Raw genomic sequence first — 20,965 nt, forward strand, 5'->3', positions numbered from 1 at the left:
CAAACTTAAGCAATTAAACACGTCATTAAAAGCCCGGGTATTACAGCTGACTTTGATAATCGGTCCACTATGACGCTATATCTCTTTTTATTACTTTCCACCAGAAAATTTTCTTTAAATCCTGGTGCATCTTTGTACTGCCTGGATGTGCAGTGTAAGGAGTATCATGAGCCTCGCTCATAATCTCGTTCTTTAATTCTTCTTTGTGTGGCACACACAATCTTTCACCAACCATAAGTGCGTTATCATTTGCTTCAGTGAATCCTTTCGTTTCATTCGTTCTTGCAGCGAGACGCATCTTCTCCAAGAACCAATCTTCTCTTTGTGCTTGCACAATTCTTTCTCTTAAATCAGGTTTAGCTGTCAGCGCAGCTACACAACCTGATACTGAATCTGGGGAATAAATACTCTCTAAACTGAGTGAGGCGAAGTCACGAATCAGTTCCTTCTGCTGGGTGATGAAATACCCTAGCTTAGCCTTCGTCTTTCGACTTCGAGCATCAGCTACTACGTTCACTTTTTCTGGATGGTAACTAACGGTGTTATCATAATCCTTTACTAATTCGAGCCATCTTCAAATCCTTTTGCTCGAATGAGTACTTTAAACTCTTATGATCTGTAAAGATCTCACACTTAACTCCATAGAGGTAGTGTCTCCAAATCTTCAGCGCGTGCACAACGGCTGCTAGTTCTAAATCATGAGTTTGGTAGTTCAACTCATGGGGCTTCAATTGACGAGACGTGTATGCTATCACTTTCTGATTTTGCATCAACACGCAACCCAATCCTAGTTTCGAGGCTTCAGTGTACACCTCAAATTCTTCATTCTCCCCTGGTATTGCTAACACTGGTGCAGTAGTCAACCTAGTCTTGAGCTACTTAAAACTTTGTTTACAAGCTTCGGACCAAACATACTTAGTCCCTTTTCTTAAAAGTCGAGTCATTGGCCTAGCCTAATTTCGAGAATCTTTCGATGAACCTTTTGTTGTAATCTGCTAGATCGAGAAAACTTCTGATCTTATTGACATTTGATGGTGCCTTCCATTCCTTGACTGCTTCGACCTTGGCGGGGTCTACTTTGATTCCTTCAGTCGACACTATGTGACCGAGAAACATAACTTCCTTTAACCAAAAATTCACACTTGTTGAATTTGGTAAACCATTTCTTATTGCGCAGGGTTTTAAGTACGATGCATAAGTGCTCTTCATGTTGTTCTTCGGTCTTAGAGTATACGAGGATGTCGTCGATAAACACTAAGACAAAACTATCGAGATACTGATGGAAAACTCTATTCATTAGGTCCATGAAAACTGCTGGGGCATTCGTCACATCGAAGGGCATCACTGTAAACTCGTAAAGTCCATAACGCGTTCGAAACGCTGTCTTTGGGATATCTTCTCTTTTCATCCTGAGTTGGTGGTAACCAGATCTTAGGTCAATTTTGGAAAACACACCGGCTCCTCTCAACTGATTTAACAGGTCGTCTATCCTTGGAAGAGGATATCTATTCTTATGAGCTTGCTTCAACTTCTTATAATCAATACACATCCTTAGTGTATCATCTTTTCTTTGACATCTTGAATTAGTGCTCCCCATAGTGACATACTATGTTGCATGAAATTAGGTCTGGTGAAAATTTGGTAATTCATTTGGGAAAAAATATCTTTGTACTCTCAAATCTGTTGAACTTTCTTAATTGTTTCCTTCGTCCTAAATCACCTTCTCAGATTGACTAGAGAATTCTAACATCAAACTTTTCTCATCGTCTTCGTAACTTTCACTTCGAGGATTAATGGCACTCCTTCTACCATGTAAACTCATTTTCTAATTTCCAAATGGTTATTTAATGGGGGTTTCTAAGTTTCCATTGTGGTGGCGTTCCAACTTTATTCTTGCTGTAGCTTCTGGCACTTTAGCCAAAGCATTCACTCTCTTAGCTTGAGCCTACTAGCCTTGGGGTTGGGTTATACCTTAAGTGTAGTTATAGTGTTTTCCTTCTATTTAAGGGTTTCCTCTATTTCTTTCATTCCATTTCCTTTTTCTTTACCTCCATCTTGAGGTGGTGTACATATCTTGTTTGTGCGTGAACTTTTTACTTCTCCATTTGTTGTAGTGACTTGGTGGTGAAGGTCTCGTTCATTGCTTGTTCCTTCGTAATGTCTCCCTGGTTCAGTAGGGGAATTAAATATCTCATGACGCGATTCATTCACGAACTCCTTTACGCATTTCTTATTATTGTCCACCATGTGGACCACATATTAACAGCTGGTTGAAAACTAATGATAAACTGAGTAATTCTAATTGCTACTATACTTATCGTAATAAAGGATATTCTATTGTGACAACTATATAGTGCGAGTCTATATATTGTGATGATGCTCTACCTCAAGATCAAAAATCTTAATTGACAATCACCAAGATCTTAGTCATGTGGGCTGGCCAGACCCAACAAAACGAATCACTCAGTCAAATGGGAGCTTCGCCCCTAATCATGTCAACGTCTTATTCATGTAAGGCTTTAGTCAAACTTCTAACTTAAAACACTTACTAACAAGTACTTCATCATAAGTTACTGATACCATGAAAGTCCATTCTATGTCGTTCTAGCAAAGCTATCGCGACTAACATCATAATCATAAGCAACATAAGTTCTTATGTGAAAAACTTAATCTCACCGCTATTGAAATAGCTCAAGTGAATCCTTAGTCTTAAGGCAGTGCCTCTATGTTGTAACATCTCTATGTTAAACATTTCTATCTTACCAGTCTTTACTTAAATCGATCAAGCGGTGCTATCACGATTAACATTCTCAAAACATTCTTGGGTGGTACTCAAACAGTTTGTAAGAGGATCCACCATTCTAATCGTATAGGCAGCTAGCCTAAAACGACAACATAAAGCTTTCTCATTCATTCATTCATACTTACATACATACTTCTGTTTCTTTTGAAACCTTAACATATATGGACATTTAAAGTCCCTTTCATGAAAACTTTGCTTGTGCCGGAAAGATTCAAGGAATCTAACTCGACCATACATACATTGATTCGTTAAGGGCTCGGGTAGTCCCAAACACGAAATAACATTCATTGAGTCGTTATGGGTTCGGGTAGTCCCAAACACGACACTTATCGTTAAGGGTTCGGGTAGTCCCTAACACGATACTTAACTGGTTATATGGGTCGGAGACCCAAAATAACAATATGAAAGCGATTAGCAATTCATAACTTATAGCATATGGAAAGCGGTAAGCAATTCACATAGCATTATTAATTGAAAGCGCACACTTTTTCTTGGAAAGATTCATAACATCTGAAATACATATATGTATATTTTGAAACTATTATCGTACCTTGGTTGCGGCAGTGTGACGGTGAGCTGAGGGCTACTGACATTCTTAGAAGTCTAGAGATACTATTCTAGACTCGACATTGAAAAGCTTATGGTTATCAGAAACATGAAAGAAAACTCATGCTCTGATACCATTCTGTCACACCCCAATTCTTGAATGAATAAATATAATCGAGGTGCAACTAATTCATAGAAATAAACAAGGAACAACCTTGTAAAAACCCGAAATAGGATAGAAAGTCGGGCTATGCCCCTTTGGATCACAAGTTTTGTTTCATGCTTCTGACAACCGACATTCATTGGCATAAATTTAGTAGTGAAGAGTCTAAGCTTGGTCAAATATATCATTTGAAATTTAACATGAAGATCTTAAGTTGGAAAAACAAAAGACTGATATGAGTAATTGCTACAGCGGAAGTCTAACATAGGAATTTAACTCTAGCCTCAGCTCCGTCCCGTCAGCACCGGCCAGCCAACCTGAAAACATTTGAAAGTATTTTTGGGCTAAGTAATAATGTACTTAGTGGGCATGCATTTTCTGAAACATTTCATATTTTAATAAAGACAGTTTATCCAATCATACTTGACATGACTTAGAAGGTTTTAAATTGAAATAACTTCTAAGCATGTTAAAACATTTTCTTTCATTTGTGCGCACATGTCACACTCCCTTTCTGTTACTCGCTGTGATCCCGGACCTTTTAGCCACCGACGGATCTCTGTCTCCCGCTTACTTGAACTGAGGGCGTAACCCAGACAAGTTTACTTTGACCTCGGGACGCTACCCAGGCAGGCCTGATATTTCTCATGCTCCGGAACACATCCAGCCGAGCACTCTTATAACGCCTCTGGTTAGAGCCCGATGGAGATCAACCCACCGAGTCAACTAACAAGTGTACACAATTCTCAAACAACGTATTAGGTCATAAGAGAACCTCAATTGATTAACTGCGCGAGCCTTAAACAGAGCAGAGTGCACATAAACATTTTATTGGATAAACAGTTTTCATTACATTAAATAAACAATTTGCATTTCATTGAAACATTTAGAGCTTAATAACTCAATCATACTTTGTACATTTGGAAAGTAAGCCCACCTGGATAGGCAAAGCCTGAAGATCATACACATAAAAACCTGTCTTGGGAAAGCAGCGCTAATCCCCCTGGTCACAAAGCCTACAAGAAATTCTATTCTTAATAGGTCTCGTGAAGCTAATCTTAAGTCATGGTGTAGTGCTTATTATTCTATGATTCACTTAGCCGGGTTTTCAAAATTTAATGAATAAATAATTGAAAACATTTCTTTTGAGTTAAGAACACCAACAATATTCTTACTCGTCTATTTTTAATAATTGGAATTATAAATAAAACCAATTAAATCATAAATATTTTTATTGCAAAATATAATGCAAATCATGTCATGCTTAGCATATAATAAGTAATTACTTAAAATATGCACATAATAATAATATAATATTATTATGAAAATTATCCTTTAAATAAATTAATCAAACTAATAATAGTTTAATTAATTAAAAATAAGAAAGCCCAATTTAATTAATAGGAGGCAGCCCACAATTTTAAATAATTGAAGGTCCAACATTCATTTTAATAAACTGAGCCCAATTGAAAATTAATGGCCCAATTGATTTAATAAGTAAAGGCCCAAACTGAAACAAAAATAAATAAAAACTCGGCCCAACACTCAATTAAAATCGGCCCAAGTCAAGCCCACTGAAAATTAAATTAAGAACCCAGCCCATAAAAAAAAATCGGCCCATCACTCCATCTAAGCCCTAGCCCAACTCAAACCCAACCCCAAAGCCCAACCCTACACTCCACCCCCTTTTCTCCCCCCCCCCCTCAGCCGCTCACACACACACGTAACAATCACAGCAGCACCCTTCTCTCCCTCTCTCGGCTCCCTCTTCCCTCATCTCTCGCTCCCTTCTCTCTCAGCCATCAGTCCCGCCACCGCGCATCCTTCCGGCAAGGCAGCTGTCGACCGGCAGCCGCATCAACCGAAAAGACCAGCCGCCTCCCTCGGCCCCTCTCTCTTCGGCTGGTAACAGCCGCCCACCGTGGAGCTCGCCGGAGGAGCAGCAGCGACGAGCTGCCGCCACCAGCTCTCTCTCTCCGACAGTGGTCGAGCGACAGCAGCCAAGGCCGCCGAGCTCTACCTCCCTCCGCTGAACTTTGGCCGACGGCAGCAGCTTCATGCCGCCACCATCGCCGCCCTCTTATCTCCCTCGGAATTCTCTCTATGACTCCCGCCGACGAGCAGCAGCCGGAGCCGCCCGCCGGAGCCCTAACCTCCACCCAGACCAGCTCCGACCAGCCACATGAACTCTCCCTCGTCCGTGGCCGGACGACAACAACAGCAAGGCTGCCGCGCCCTGGCCTCCCTCTTCCACTCTCGCCGATCTCTCGACCCCAGCAGCAGCCTCTCGAACTTCACACACACACACACCATCACACACAAAAGCATCTTATGAAAGAAAAATACTTTGATAGCTCAAGTGCTGAAAATTTCTTTTGTGTATATGTATGTAAAGATTATACTTGAAGTAAAATTTTGTCATATGGTCAGTACATAAAAGTTCATGTGTCTCTGGTATGAGGGATGACTCTTAGTGTATATGATGCTGGATTATCGATTACCTCCGTGAAAGCAGACTGGTTTTCTCCAATTTACGGATGAGAGAGGATTTCAGATGAAGCTATTGCCTGTTGATTAGAGTTGTTATGTGTGGGTTGTGTCTGCTTGGATTATCATAGATGAAATCAATGCAGGCTTTCTGTAAAAATACAGAAGCAGAAACCTTCCGTGAAAGAAGAAAAATGATGAGCTTGTTGTTGAAAAGCTAATTGAAGAAGGGAAAAGCTCCACGGTGAGAGGTTTGTGTGAAAGATTTGGCTGATTTGCTAAGTGGAATTTTGACAGCATAAAAACAAAAGAAAGTGGAAACAAAAGAGAGTGGACAACTAAAGCAAAAGAATTTGATAAGATATAAGATGATTTGATAAGATATAAGAGGATTTAATTGTGACATGTATGAAAAAAATAATCATGATATAGGATGGCTATTAGGAACATAAAATACCGGGACTGTAATAATACTTCAGGGTTCACTAAATAAATAGCTCGTGAAAATACTTGAATGCTAAATTAAATAAATATGCAATGCATATAAATTCAATAACTAAATTTACAAATGTTTTTGTAAATCATTTTTGTTGGAATTAAAAATAAATTCTTTTTCTCAATCCGGCGTGAATCATCTTAAATCTAAGTTCGAAAATAAATTCTAAATTTAGCTCGGGGAAACGGGGTATTACATCATCAGTATATACATCTTGTTCATTAGTATTACTAGTATAACTCCCGCGCGATGCGCAGTGATTATAATTTTAATAGTAACATTTTGTTATATTAACAATTTTTTAATGTAAATAAATAGGACAACATAATACGAAAAATCGAAATGTCATAAATAAAAAATAACGATGAGAAAAATTACAAAATATTAAAAAGATGCTTAAGTGGCTCAATACACTCAACTTTCAAGAATTTAATTAATTATAAAATTAATTAAAAAACTAATATATATATATATATATTTATATATATATAAAGGTTTTATTGAGAAATTGTATATATAGAGAAATTATTAATAGTCATTACTTACTCATTTTAAATTGATTTATACCTTTCATGTATCAAATTAAACGATTTTCATGATCTTTTGTTTAAGACATATAATTACATATTGCATATTTTATTTTTAAAAAAAAATATACAAAAATAGAAAGTAAATTTCAATTGAGAGAAAAACATACAATACATTAAGACATAATTGTCCACAAGTAACAAAAAGAATATATATTTTTTTCTTCAAAACTTGAATTTTTTAAGTAAAGCATTTATAGTTATTTTAGAATATTAATTATTTTAATAACAAATTATTCATTGTTCATTTTTATATAGAGTAAAATAGTAACAAATTTTTTATGATTATAATATGGAAGTAATTTTAAAATATGTGAAATTTTTATAACTACTTTCAAATTTGAAATTCTTATTAATAATTTAATGAGCCGGAAATTTAAACTATTACAAATATTCAGTTTAAATTCAATTTATACATATCATATATCAATTGAAACTTCTTTTCATAAATTTTCATCTAATAAACATATTGAATATTTTATTTAAAACTCATTTACACGCAAAGAAGAAAATTATCTATGAAAATAAAAAGAAGAAGAAAAACGATAGGTTAAAGTGGCTTCGTTTAAAGTTGGATGAGTGAATTTTTTTCCTTTAAAAACAAAAAAACACGTGAATTTAGTTTGACGGAGTATTTGTATTGTGTGTATGATGATATAAAATTATTGGCTATTTGTGTATTAGATAATTTAATTGTAAATGTCCAATTATATGTTTAATTAATTAATTATAAACTTTCAATTATATCCTTTTAGTTGATTTTATTTTCTTTAAAAATGAATCTGTTAACACATTCTTCCGTTTATATATATATATATATATATATATATAGGGGAGGGCTATTCAGAAAACTCTTCTTAGACTATAATATAAGAACTAATTTAAACCATAGATCTGTAGTAGTTGGACGGCCAAGATCTTGATTTACCAATTAATTTAATTCGAAGCTATTTAACCAATAATTCATACGTTTCTATTAGCAAAGGGCATCTTTGTGATTTTGTTTCTGACGCTATCTATCCAACTACTCTTCTCCGAAAATTGCGCACAGTCAATAAGGAAACTTAATTCTTGTTATGATTACAATTGGTTGGCTGGATATTCGTAGGCATCATAGTTATATTTAAATATGTTGTGAATTATTAATATATATAAATCTATTGATATATGTTGTGAATTATCAATATGGCAGTATGAATTACTAACTTGATTGCATGAATTATTAAAACACATTCTGATTGTACGAATTAATTTTGATTTTCATACGAATTATTTTTGATTTACGTACGAATTATTTTGGTTTTCGTACGAATTATTTTAACTCTCTGATTGTATGAATTATTTTTTATTTTCGTACGAATTATTTTTATTTACGTACGAATTATTTTTTGTTTACGTATGAATTATTTTAACGTTAAGTTGATATTATCAAATTGATATCTTGAATTATCTTTATAAAATTGATATTATGTTTCTAACGTTAATTTTGAAGAAATTAAAAATGAAACATATCCTAAAATTAATCATGCAATCTCTTAAAATTTGGAATCATTGATTACATTAAAAGAATGTTATGTATATATGTATGTAATTAATTCAGATTTGGCTGAAACGTAATTCCCTTATTTAAGGAAAAGATAGTTATTAAAATTCAGAAATTACTTGTCTACCCTAATACATAATATTGCGTTAATTACATAAGGAAATAATGATGAAGATTTGTCCGCTAATTAAAGAAAATCCAAGGGCCTACAATGATTCTTATTTTATAGCCTAATTTTGATTTTTATTTTAGCCTCGCCCTATATTATATATATATATATATATATATATATATATATATATATATAGGGGGCCGCTCCAATGAGACCCCCTAATTTTAGTGAGATCTAGGGCACGATCTGATGCGTTTATTTTATCAATCCTATGGTTGATATTGTATCTGGAGGGTGATTTTTTTTTCGCAGGGTTCGAATCCTGGAGGGAGCAGAATATTTTAAATTTTGTTATTCATTAGTATATACTGCATTGTTCATCAGTATATACGACACTGTTCATCAGTATATATGTCTTATTCATTACGAATTTTTAAAATTTTATTTTTCATCATTATATACATCTTGTTCATTAGATATACGTTTTGTTCATTAGTATTATATGTTTTATTCATTGTACTCATGTTACACGAAAAATAGAGGGTCTCACTGGAGCGCGCCCCTATATATATATATATATATATATATATATATATATCACATAACCACATGCGTGATGCACATGGAGTATGGATTTAAGATATAATAATATTAAAAGTTAACTTTTAATATTTATCAATTTAAAATAATACTAATAAACAACATAATATTTACAATATTATCATTTTAAAAAATATTTACAACATCTCTTGTTATAATGTATGATTGTTTTCTGATTTCCATCATAACATAAACTACAAATATATAATTCGATGTCTTTTGATAGTAATGTTATTTGTTTTATTAATAAATTTTATATATTAAATAAATATAAATGCATAATAATATAATCAAAATATCAGGAAAAAAAAGACAAAATTATAAGAAGAAAAAAAGTTTTCTGAAAAGTTTAAACACGTTCGATTTTAGATAAAAATATATAAATAAACAGACATTTAATTTGTTGAATTTATATCATTATATTTTATATATTTATTTATTTCAGATTCAATATATATTGTATTAAATAAATTTCCTTGATCTTTAATTTAATATATATATATATATATATGTGTGTGTGTGTGTGTGTGTATATTATCTTAGATGAAACCACACAAAAATAATAAGATGTGTTTTGTGTAAAGAATAAAGAAATAAAAATTTAAAAATTACATACTCCACATATTTTTCAAAAATAAATATAAATGAACAGTTTAAAAAATTAAAATACTATGATTAAGAAAATAATAAAATTTGAAAAGCACAAAATTATCCTATTTCATTTCATTCATGAATGGAAATTTTCATTTGACAGATCATGCTAAAATGTAGTTCCGAATTTTAAATTGCTTTGATTTCATTATAAGTGAGTTTCCAAATGACAGCGAAAAAATTGGATAGTAATAAACTTTATTCAGTTTTTTTTGCCCCCCCATTATTTTCGGCAGTTAGTATTAGTGGATGTATTTTTTTCCAATTCCAATTATATCCTTGCAATTGAATTAAATTACATTTACTTTGCTTTTTATATATATAAAGATATGTCTTATTTATTGTACTCATGTTACACGAAAAATAGGGGGTCTCACTGGAGCGCGCCCCTATATATATATATGTATGTGTGTGTGTGAGTGTGTTAATATATTATATCTATATATATTTTTTTTATATTTAATGAATATATATATATATATATATATATATATATATATATGTATGTGTGTGTATTGGAAAAGGCTGCCCAACAGGCAAAAAAGTGCGTAGCTACTGACTGGTTGGGGGTTCCTCATATGGACGTTGTGGTGCAAGTAGTTCATGAGCTCTTTCTTCATATTTTTTAGCTCATTTGGATCTTTTGGTTTGAGTTTTGGGAATTTGTGGGAGAGCTTATGTGTATAAGGGTGAAATTATGCATGTCCTAGCTGTGCTTGGTTGGTTGGAAAATGCTGGATTGGAAAACAAACTGTACATATATATATTCCTTTTGAGAATGAGCAATTTCAGTACATTCTCTTTTGCTTTGCCTTGCATGTGTCGTTCCATTATTTTTTAGCGATGTTATTAACGAAACAAAGGAAAAGAAAAAACTAACAAACTCATAAAAGCATAGAAACACATACTAAAACCTTACTAGCTAAAACACACAGAAAAACTAACCACTTAAAAAACAGAATACTCGTCTATGAGGAACCTTCCTTATTGACTAAAACCCAAAGGGAAAAAAACTCTTGAGTTGGAGTAATTAGTTGACTTAGAGCATCCGCAGCGGTGGGTGCGATGGCCGGATCGAACCCGGCCTATCGCACCCACTGCCGTTGCCGCTCCCGGGTGTGATGGGGGGGGGGGGGGCGTTGCTTCGCACTCGTGGTTTGTGGGAGCGAAGGAGGGGGCGTGTAAACACGCGCCCCTTTCCGAAATTAAAAAAAAAAAAAAAAAAATTAACGGTCATTTGACCGTTGCCTTCAACGGTCTTTCGGCCGATTTTTTTTTTTTCTTTTTTTTTTCCTTTTTCACCTATATATATCCCCTTCCCTCAATCACAAACACATCCACCAATTCTCTTCCACTCTTAAAAAAAATGTCTTCATCCACCAATTCTTCCAACAATAATTCTTCCTCAAATTCTTCATCCGACGAAGAAGTTCATGTTGATCCCGCACAACTTCCTCCTCTTCCCGATCCTACTCAAGCCCCCGATTTATTTTTTATGAGATGTGCTGTGAATTTTATGCAAGTGGCAAGTTCATATCGGTTCGATCCACCTCCACCACGCCCGACGAAAAAGCGGGCAGTGGTTCGTCGTGACCGTGAAGGTGGTGGCGAGCGCCTCCATCGCGATTATTTTGCCGTCGATCCTGTTTATGGGCCACAATTCTTTCGCCGTCGATTTCGCATGAGCCGGGAGTTGTTTCTACGCATTGTCAATGCGCTAGAAGTCGATCCTTACTTCCAACAACGTCAGGATGCTGTTGGCCGCTTAAGCTTCTCCCCGATCCAGAAGTGCACTGCCGCTGTTCGACAATTGGCATACGGAACTTCTGCTGATTGTTGTGACGAATATCTCCGTATAGGAGAGTCGACGGCGTTGGAATGCTTGAAGAAATTCTGCAAGGCCGTCGTTCGTATCTTTGGCGGCACGTATTTGAGGCGGCCAACAACTGCCGATGTGCAACGCATCACTGCAATGCACGAAGCCCGCCATGGGTTCCCGGGAATGTTGGGGAGCCTAGTCCAACAACGACATCAACGTGCTCCACCAGTCCACGCTATTCAACGATGTTTTAGCGGGGCATGAAGTGGCTGTGCACTTCCTCGCCAACAATTCTCACCACACTCGAGGATACTACTTAACAGACGGCATCTATCCGGATTGGCCGGTGTTCGTGAAAAGCTTCCAGTTTTCGAACGATGAGAAGAAGCGGAGGTTCAAGGAGATGCAAGAAGCTGCAAGGAAGGATGTGGAACGAGCTTTCGGTGTTCTTCAGGCTCGGTGGGGTATAATTAAAGGACCGTCGCGTTTGTGGAAGGCGGAGCAAATGAGTTCGATCATGTTTGCATGCATCATATTGCACAACATGATCATTGAGGAAGAAGGTGGAAATGCAAGTAATTTTGACGGTGACGACGGCGAGGGACCAAGTTCTACTCCTCAAACACAATTCAATTCCGGAGCACCACCGGAGTTCGCCGCCTATTTGGCACGGAATGCAAGCTTGAAGGATGCACGATTGCATGCTCGCCTCCGCGACGATTTGGTTGAGCATATATGGGCACGCTTTGGTCCGGTTGACCCGTAGTTCGACGGCTTTAAATTTTTCGAAAGTTGGATGTTTTAAATATTTGTTGTTTTTTTAATTTTATTTGTAATGTTTGGATTTTTAGTTGAATGAATTTTATGTTGTTAAAATTGAAGTTGTTTAATTTAAATTGAAAAAAGAATAAAAGTAAAGAGAAAATGAAATTAAAATCTATTGCACCCGGGTGGATGCAATACCATTGTTGGAGTGAGTGCAATAGAAGTGGGACCTATTCTATTGCACCCACTATGGGTGCAAGCATTGTGGATGCTGTTACTAATACTAATATCAAAGCAATGTATAATAGAAATACAAGCGAATCACTTTACGAAATATGTTTACGAGATTCGAATACATAGTAACATAGATACTAGAAAAGTTGAGCTAATGTATAAATCAATTGTCAGAATTCTTATTTCTGATTGTAGCCTCTGACCGCCGGTTATTTAAGTAAAATATTTTCTTTTGACGTTTTTGTACATAAATTTTGACTTCTTTCTTTAAGCTTCTCATTGTTTTCAACCCGTAAACTCCACAACTAATATTTCAATCTTATCTACAAAGATAATATTTTTTAAAGGTATTTAAATATTTGTTAATTAAATCTAAGACGTATAATACTTCCTCTGTCCATAATATCGTTTTCGCTTACGTGAGATATTTTCAGAAAAAAGCTCAAACGATAAGTCCAAAAATTATATTTATTTTATAATCAATATGGGTTAACTTTCGCCAATAAAAATGAAGAAGAAATTGTTCCTAACTAAATTCACTTCCTTTACATGCCTACATATTCATATATCATATACTTAAATTATTCTCTAATAATGTAATAGAATATCAAGGAATTGAAGATATATCTTATAGAAATTAATTAATTTAATTTCTTAATGAGATAATTAAACAAACATTCAATAATAGCTACAAAATCAAAACAATTCAAACTATTAAATTATAAATTTCAATAAAAAGAATAAGAAAATTCGAACCATGATTATATATAGCCACTATAATATGAACTATTAATCAAAATTCAATCTTACACTGAACAGTAAATATATCAACAAAATGAAAAGGATGTGGTGAACTCAAAAATGACTGCGTGCAAATCTAAATAATAGTGTAGCCTTTCCGATGCTTTTTTTGTACGTTTACCACTGATGGTAGTGTAGGGAGACAGAGACAACAACAACCTGGTGATCATCGAAACAATTCTGGGAAGGACCACATTATAAACTTGGCAAAGATGTCGGAATCCAGGAACTCAATATGAGCAGCACGGCCGATTATGGTATCGATGGTCTTCCCTTGCGCGGACAGATCGAAGTTGACGTCGCAGCGCATGAACACTCGAGGCTCTGAGGACCTTGCTCGTATTTGGTCTAAGCATTCGTTTAGCATGTCCAAGAAAACCTTCCCCTTTTTCGACTGGTCTCCTGAAGATGCTGGGCACATCTCAATTCTAGCAGAGTGATATGGAACGTAGCGATCCTGTCAAAATTGCAATCCTACATTATACAGATTTTGCAATGAAAAATATACTCTTCTTTCCTTTTCCACATATCTCTTATACCAAAATCAATGATTGTTTCACGCATACGAGCAGGCATGCGAAACTATGTCTAACATAAACTAAACATTTGCGAAGATGGATGCACGAAATCAAGAGGTCGGGTTGTAAATTTGCGGAGTGGGAGAACTACCTGAGGTGAAGACAACAGAATAACATTCCTGAAATTCTCCAAAGTCCTTTTCTGAAAGCAAGGGGAAAAAAGTGTCAGAACACTGAAGAATGAGATTTTGATGCATAAAATAATTTGTTTCAGACATCATAACAAGCAGAACCAGGTTGATTTAATGTGAAGTTCTTCCATTGATAGCTTGTGAACTTTATATTCGAGATTCAGAGCACATGCATAACAAATACGACACTAAAATGACGTGCTGGAGTTCCTTTGCCCCATATATATTGTAATCACGAATGCTGCCTTTGCAACCAAGCACAACTCAAGGATAGGACGAGCATCTGAAAAGCTGTAGCAGTCAGACAGCTATAACTTAAGGCAGCCTATACTCGACTATTAAGTATCATCATGTACTGACGGGCGTTAAATGTCCCATGTAAAGCACAAAAATTTCAGATAACTCGTTGCTCTTGGATGAAAAGGCAGTAAGAATATACCAAACAGGAAGTTAGAGTTGAACTGGCACCTTGCATAGTTTGTACAAGAACGTATTTTCGAGATCAGGATCATCAGTAAAAGTGAGCTGGTGGATACATGGTGTGCCCTTGAGTTTCTTCATGAGCCACAAACCCCCATTAAATAACGAGTTCGAGCAGTAAAGATAACCAAGATGTGGGCCAGAGACAGAGAGATATGTGTGCAAGTATGTCAGATATGGTTCCATAATGCTATCTGCTAGAGAGTACAATAACAGTAAGAAATGTGAAGTAATAGGTAAGAGTAAGGTTTCAAGTGTTAACCAGTTAGTGCAGTTCTCAAAATTATGTTTCCAATCGAATGCCCGACAAAGCTGAGTTTGATTGTTCCCAAGACACCAGATCGAGTCACTTTATCCATTTTCTTCTTCACAAATGATACAACTTCTTCTGCTAGCCTCTGCCCCATTTCTCTAAAATCTCCAGATGTTTTCTCCTCATTAATTTCTGACATAAGAAACTCCACCTTGGGGTCTATCAAGAGCCATTGATTGCGAATAAGACGCAAGTCCAGATGGTGTCCCTGTCCATATGAAGAGAGTTTGCAGTGAGCAATTATTTATGATATACATGAAACAATAAACATATGTCAAAGGGAGAAAAGTGAAGAGGCAACGGTTTTTTGTTTATGCTAGAGTAATATACTAAGAAGCATTTACTAGTTTCATAGTAGGTAGCATAGGACGTGCCTGGAATCCATGGACAAAAACTACAATCTTCAGGGCGCGGCCATTTGGGCGAGTGCTGACACCAGATAATGCGTTTTCCGGGTCAGTGTCAAACCCAGGAAATAAACCATTCCTATCATTCTGGTCCACTCGGCTGAAGTAAGAGTTTCTACGCATTGCACGCATAGGTGCATTGACAGCTTCTTCTACAATTACAATAGGGACGTGTAATGGATCTCCATATATATGCATGTCTTGAATAGACCTATTCTCAATCTGCACTGAAGCAATGCTTGCATGTTCAATATCCAACCAATAAAGTGAGAGTACGTAGCACTATTGAATAGGACTGACCATCATCGTTGCAATACTCTGCCTAAGAAGCTCTGCTTGATTGGCAGCAGTCTGTGCAGGCTGCACATAGCACAAACAAACATATATTTATATAGATATATATGTATGTATATATATAACATAACAAAAAAGTGTATTATGCTTTAAGAGGAAAAACTGACATCTCTAGTTTATGGAACAAAAATATCATGCAGCGGGATAAAGGGGTGGCACAATTACATCACCAGTTATCTTCTGTGGAATGGCAGGTCTACCCTGCACAGGCTGGTAAGAAGACTCATCAACCCAACAGCCTATATATTGCTCGGGCATCTTAACCTTAGTGCGAACTATCCACATTGACCATTCAGATTTCCGGTCGATAGCCCACTGGGTGTGGAGAAATTCAAGAATCTTCCTTTTGTTAGCCCTGGAAAGGTAAAGAGCATCACTTGATGAATTAATAGCCTGACACATTAGCCAGTCTAGGTGATGGAATTAGAGGTAGTGTTGCATAGCAAGAATCAGAAACAATATTGTTCAAATAACTAGGAATAAATGGCAAACCTGTGAAATTTCAAAAATATGCTCCATAAGTATGAGACTTGATCGCCCAGCAAATCAATTAATTCAAGTAATTTAACCTCAGATAGCTGAAAAGTTTTGTTATTATAAAAGTCACCTTCACCATCTAGTTTCTGTTCAAGGAATAGAACACTGGTTTATGAAGGTTCCAAATGTAAACATATAAGCATTTTGAGATGAATGAAGCAGAATCGTAGTGTAGGAAAAGATTTGTTAGCCTTAAATCATTGAAAAACCTCAGAAAATTTTCTGATTTTGCTTGAAATATGTCCTGAAACTTCAGCATCAGGAATTTCTTGATCTGATCTGGGTGAGGAACCAAATAATTCGCTAGAAGTAATATCTTCCATATCAACTGGTTGATTGATGGCCTGGCCAAGCATTTGTAAATCTTCCAATAGTATGCCACTAGAACATGATAGTGCATGTACAAGCATCACCTGTTCAGAACAAATAACAAAAACTAACAACAATGTTACAAGAACAAACTAACCAGAAGACCTATGATGTTATATGCAGTAGAAATGGTATTGGCGTATAATGGCAACTGCAAATTAAAGGGTTATAGAGTTAATGTTGCATGTCAACAGGAAATATTAACACCTCAAATTGTTTGATTAATGTTCTATAATAGCATCACCAGCTATCATCAAAAGCACTCTGTATAGGACAAATTCAAAGGAAAAGTATAATCTTAAAACAATGAGTATAGGGCTGATATCAAGGACCTAGATAGTTAATCTACAAAACCAACATGTTCGCTACAACATATGACCTTATGCTAGAAAAAGAACCATATGTATACATAACCTGCTTCTAGATGATGGCAAGACAAATTATAGAAAATTAATGCATAAAAGGAGTCTTATATTATAGTTGTGTTGAAAAGAAACGAAAAAATGATAGTAGAAGAGAGTGAAAGAAAATCCAACATGAATCATGGGATCAAGGATAGGCCAAAACATGCCTGCTTTGTATTGTCATACTCCCTGATATCCTCTTTGATAGCAGTGGGATCACTGAAAGAAGAAAATAAGATTTGTAATTCTAAAAATTGTTTAGCAATATCATAAGACCAAACCTGGAGAAAGACTGGAAGAGTTTTTCTTTTTGAAATGCAAAGAATCCCATAAGTAATAATGAACAAATACGAAATCTCATCATTATGCCGCTACAGTTTCCAGAGTGCAATTCTTCCTTGCTTTTTTCATACTTATTTGTGGATATTAAATAAGTTACCTTATTCATCCAGGTCCTAGACCAAAAAGACAATGATGGTATGGTGATGGTCACCATAACAATAACTATAATAATAGACAAATAAATAATACATTTTGTAGCATATTGTGAGAAGATATAAAGATTTTTAAGAAAAATTAAATTTGGTGGAGTTGCAACAACACTAGCAACGGATTAGCAAGAATGAGTTTCCTACTTCAGTTTTGCAGAGAACAATTACAGCCGTACAGGGTCATGTTAGGATTTATTCTTTAGTTTTGTATTCTTCCTGATTGCTCGCATTTGGAGATTCTAGTTCACTTTAGTTATAGAATCAATTGACAGAAGTGATGAATAGCCTTCAGCCTTGCTTTCTCCTGCATTTTTTGTATTCTACTTCCCCAGTGAGTGAGAAGTTTTGAGAAAATTATCCTGAAACACCTCTGGAAATCAAGAGATTTGCAGACAATTATTCTTATTTTGTCTTGTTCACACCAAGCCACCTGGGTTCCTGATACATACACCGATACCAACTTCTTTTGCTAGAAACAAGACTGTCTTTTAATCAATAGCAGGACATGTCCTATTTCAAGAAAATGGATATTCCAACAAACCTGGGTACCTTCGGTGAGGAAGTGCAATCCATTTTCAGCAGGCTCACATGTACAGTAGCATCAACTAACACAGAATGAAAAGCATCAAAATGAACTGGGCAATAGGCATGCAAACCCAAAAGAGCTTTAGGGGGGAGCCTAAATTCATGCACTGAAGCAGTATTATCCAGAGAATCTTGAAGATAACCCCTACAAACGCCCAGAAAATGATAGAAACTAAAACCTTGGTAGAGTTCACTGAATGTAAGTATTCCAGCTCCTTCTTTCAGCATATACTAAGAGAAGATAGATTTCATGTCTTATGACATTTCATAAAATACTAGAATCACAAATTATGTCTGCTAACCTGCTCTCCAGCACAGGAGTGTACAGCAGCTCAAAAGTCAGAATAACAGCTGATGTGGATGGAACCTGGCAATGTAAAATAATAAAATAAAAACTTCTTTCACAGATATTCTTGAAGCTATTCCATGAAAGTGGTAACTGAAATTGTTCACATCCAAGTTAAATCTCCTTCAAGACATAATTACTACTGGCATCTTTTACTAAAGTAAAATAAACTTCCACAAATAGGTCAATGCAATTGCTTGTTATTATTTTCTTCTAAGTCTGTTTCCCATAAAGTAGTAAGCCTACTCTAAAAACACCCACAAAATGATGAAAATAATACCTCCAATGTACTAGGTGATAAGTTGAATGTGACCATCATTGACAGCGGAACATCCTGCTTTGCATATTTAATTCGAAAAGGGTGTGTTGAGAAGCTGTGGTCCACATCATCAATTCTCCATATTCCATGCACATATTCAGAATCCAAATCAGGAGCTGTTCAGATAAAGAAACTATATCATTCTCACTTCCTCTTATTTCGGTAAACATTAAACTGCAAAAGCATGAGTATTGCTGCAGTTACTCAAAAAGGAGAAAAGACTTAAACACTACTCAAAAAGAGAAGTTGCACAGTAACTCAGTTTTGGCAAGATGTGAGGTTGAAGTTTTACTCCATAAAATGGCATGTTGATTGCCATCCAAGCAAAAGACAGAACAAGTTAGGCAGGATAAGATTCTTGTTTAGTGAAACAAAATCACTCAATTAACTGAATAAGTTCTTAGCATTTTTACCTTCATATTGAATAACTCTTGCTGGAGTACCCACAGAACCATAATCTTCATCCTCCCATCTCATTGTGACCTTGATTTGATACCATCTAATGAACGGGAGAAGAGAAAAAAAAGGAACATACAGACATAAGAAAGGGTGTGTGAGTCCTTAACAAATGTAGCCAAAAGAATCTTGAAAAAAAAAAAAAAAAAAACAAAGTGAACAAGAAATCAGGAGATGCCATACTAACCCTTGCTGAAACAAGTCGAGGTTGTGAAATCGGTGAATGTAAATGGCAATCTCATGTACAGCTTCCAACATTGGCCGTTAAAAATTATCATACAGAGAGTCCCAAGATTGGTGGGATCAACTGTTTGCTGCTTCCACTGCTCAGCAAACTTGAGGAGACAAAGGCTTCGCATCAGGAAAGTCCAAATTCAGGGTTCGTTGATGCTGATAACAGAAACAGGAGTATGTGCACTAGTGATACTGCAGTAACACTGGCGTTTATGGTGACTTTTTGTACTGGGGATCTGCATTCTTCCAATTCCTTGAACCCAAACCATAATCTTTTATTGATGCAGGCTTGGTTTCTGAAGAAAAGATATTTGCAGTGTCTCAACACAGAGCAGCATACTTCCTATAAGAGGAGACTCTGCACCAAAAGTAGCACTTTCACCACAAGGCTTCTAGACAATCAAACATAATGCTTCATCAGAACCATAGCAACATAATAACAGTTTGATTAATAAAGCATAACTATTCTGCTGCAAAAGATACAATAACTATAATGTCAAACCATTTTCAATCATGTGACATACGGGGAGCATCAGTCCAAATGTTCCTAATTCTTTTAAAAAAGCTAATTAATGTATGAAGCCCGGATCGCTTGACAAGAGCTGGAATCCAAAAGCAACAATAAGGCGCTCTAAATGATAAATAGTTAATGATTACAAAAGCTCTTTCGACATGACGAAATTTAATCCCCAAATAAACCAGCCGTGGAAGATAATTATTGCGTTTCTCCTGCTTTATATATGAAATTAAATAGAACAAAGAATGCACCTTTTCAAGCCAACAATTTATGCCTTGTCCACAATTATTTGCAAGGTTGAGAAAGAAAAGAGAGCAAGAGCAAAAGCATACATCCAAATACTCACATTTCTGTCAGATAACGCTGATCTTAATGATCGAAAAATAATGATAATCCGTTCAAAACCTGGCAATGTGAGGGTTGCCTTCCACCGTATTGCTGCTACGATTTCAATGTCCGGAGGCGATGGTCTGATCTCGGCGGCGCGTGGAGGAGGAGACGAGAGTCCAAGAGTCGTAATAGCACGTAGTGTTTGATTTCAGTTTGGAAGAAAATCGTGTTCCTTCCATGCAAATTTGTTTATATTATTAACTAGTAAACGACATGTTTAAATAAATATAAATATCCAACATAATCAAAACATAAAAAAATGATAAATATATTTTATAAATAAAAAATAATAACAAACATCAATTACTCAATAAAAATTCAAATTTAAAAACCTAAATTTTCAATTTTATATAAACTGTAGTGGTAATTATAGTTATTAAAGAATTGAAAATTATTTGATAAAATTAGCAGTACTTATTATTATTATTATTATTATTATTATTATTA

General features: G+C 35.5%; 2 protein-coding genes and 1 long non-coding RNA gene across 6 annotated transcripts; 1 reads left to right on the plus strand and 2 right to left on the minus strand.

Annotated features, from left to right (window-relative positions):
* Nucleotides 1–3,548: 3,548 nt before the first annotated feature.
* On the minus strand, nucleotides 3,549–5,240 carry LOC131021241 (uncharacterized). Its single transcript, XR_009100903.1, has 2 exons — nucleotides 4,450–5,240; nucleotides 3,549–3,829 (listed from the first exon to the last, which is right to left on the minus strand). It is a non-coding gene; the product is annotated as an uncharacterized LOC131021241 (long non-coding RNA).
* A 6,429-nt stretch (nucleotides 5,241–11,669) lies between these two features.
* LOC131023329 (uncharacterized) lies at nucleotides 11,670–12,573 on the plus strand. The gene is made up of 3 exons (XM_057952873.1): nucleotides 11,670–11,898; nucleotides 12,062–12,271; nucleotides 12,371–12,573. The coding sequence occupies exons 1-3, from the start codon at nucleotides 11,670–11,672 to the stop codon at nucleotides 12,571–12,573; spliced, it is 642 nt and encodes a 213-aa protein (XP_057808856.1).
* Nucleotides 12,574–13,656: 1,083 nt separating this feature from the next.
* LOC131021242 (uncharacterized) lies at nucleotides 13,657–20,705 on the minus strand. Of its 4 annotated transcripts, none has more exons than XM_057950350.1 (16): nucleotides 20,534–20,705; nucleotides 19,565–19,969; nucleotides 19,335–19,420; nucleotides 18,883–19,037; nucleotides 18,559–18,623; nucleotides 18,213–18,401; nucleotides 17,348–17,399; nucleotides 16,617–16,820; nucleotides 16,363–16,493; nucleotides 16,036–16,225; nucleotides 15,817–15,876; nucleotides 15,484–15,738; nucleotides 15,059–15,317; nucleotides 14,785–14,990; nucleotides 14,277–14,327; nucleotides 13,657–14,064 (listed from the first exon to the last, which is right to left on the minus strand). In XM_057950350.1, exons 2-16 carry the CDS (start codon nucleotides 19,633–19,635, stop codon nucleotides 13,774–13,776), a joined length of 2,265 nt encoding a protein of 754 aa, XP_057806333.1. In that variant the 5' UTR covers nucleotides 19,636–19,969; nucleotides 20,534–20,705; the 3' UTR covers nucleotides 13,657–13,773. The 4 variants fall into 4 exon arrangements, with proteins under 4 accessions (XP_057806333.1, XP_057806337.1, XP_057806335.1 ...); XM_057950354.1 differs by having other exon boundaries at nucleotides 19,565–20,003; XM_057950352.1 differs by having other exon boundaries at nucleotides 20,475–20,705.
* Between the last annotated feature and the right edge of the window lie 260 nt (nucleotides 20,706–20,965).

The sequence above is a fragment of the Salvia miltiorrhiza genome, chromosome 4 (genome assembly GCF_028751815.1).
Source record: "Salvia miltiorrhiza cultivar Shanhuang (shh) chromosome 4, IMPLAD_Smil_shh, whole genome shotgun sequence".
In the NCBI taxonomy this organism is placed as follows: Eukaryota; Viridiplantae; Streptophyta; class Magnoliopsida; order Lamiales; family Lamiaceae; genus Salvia; species Salvia miltiorrhiza.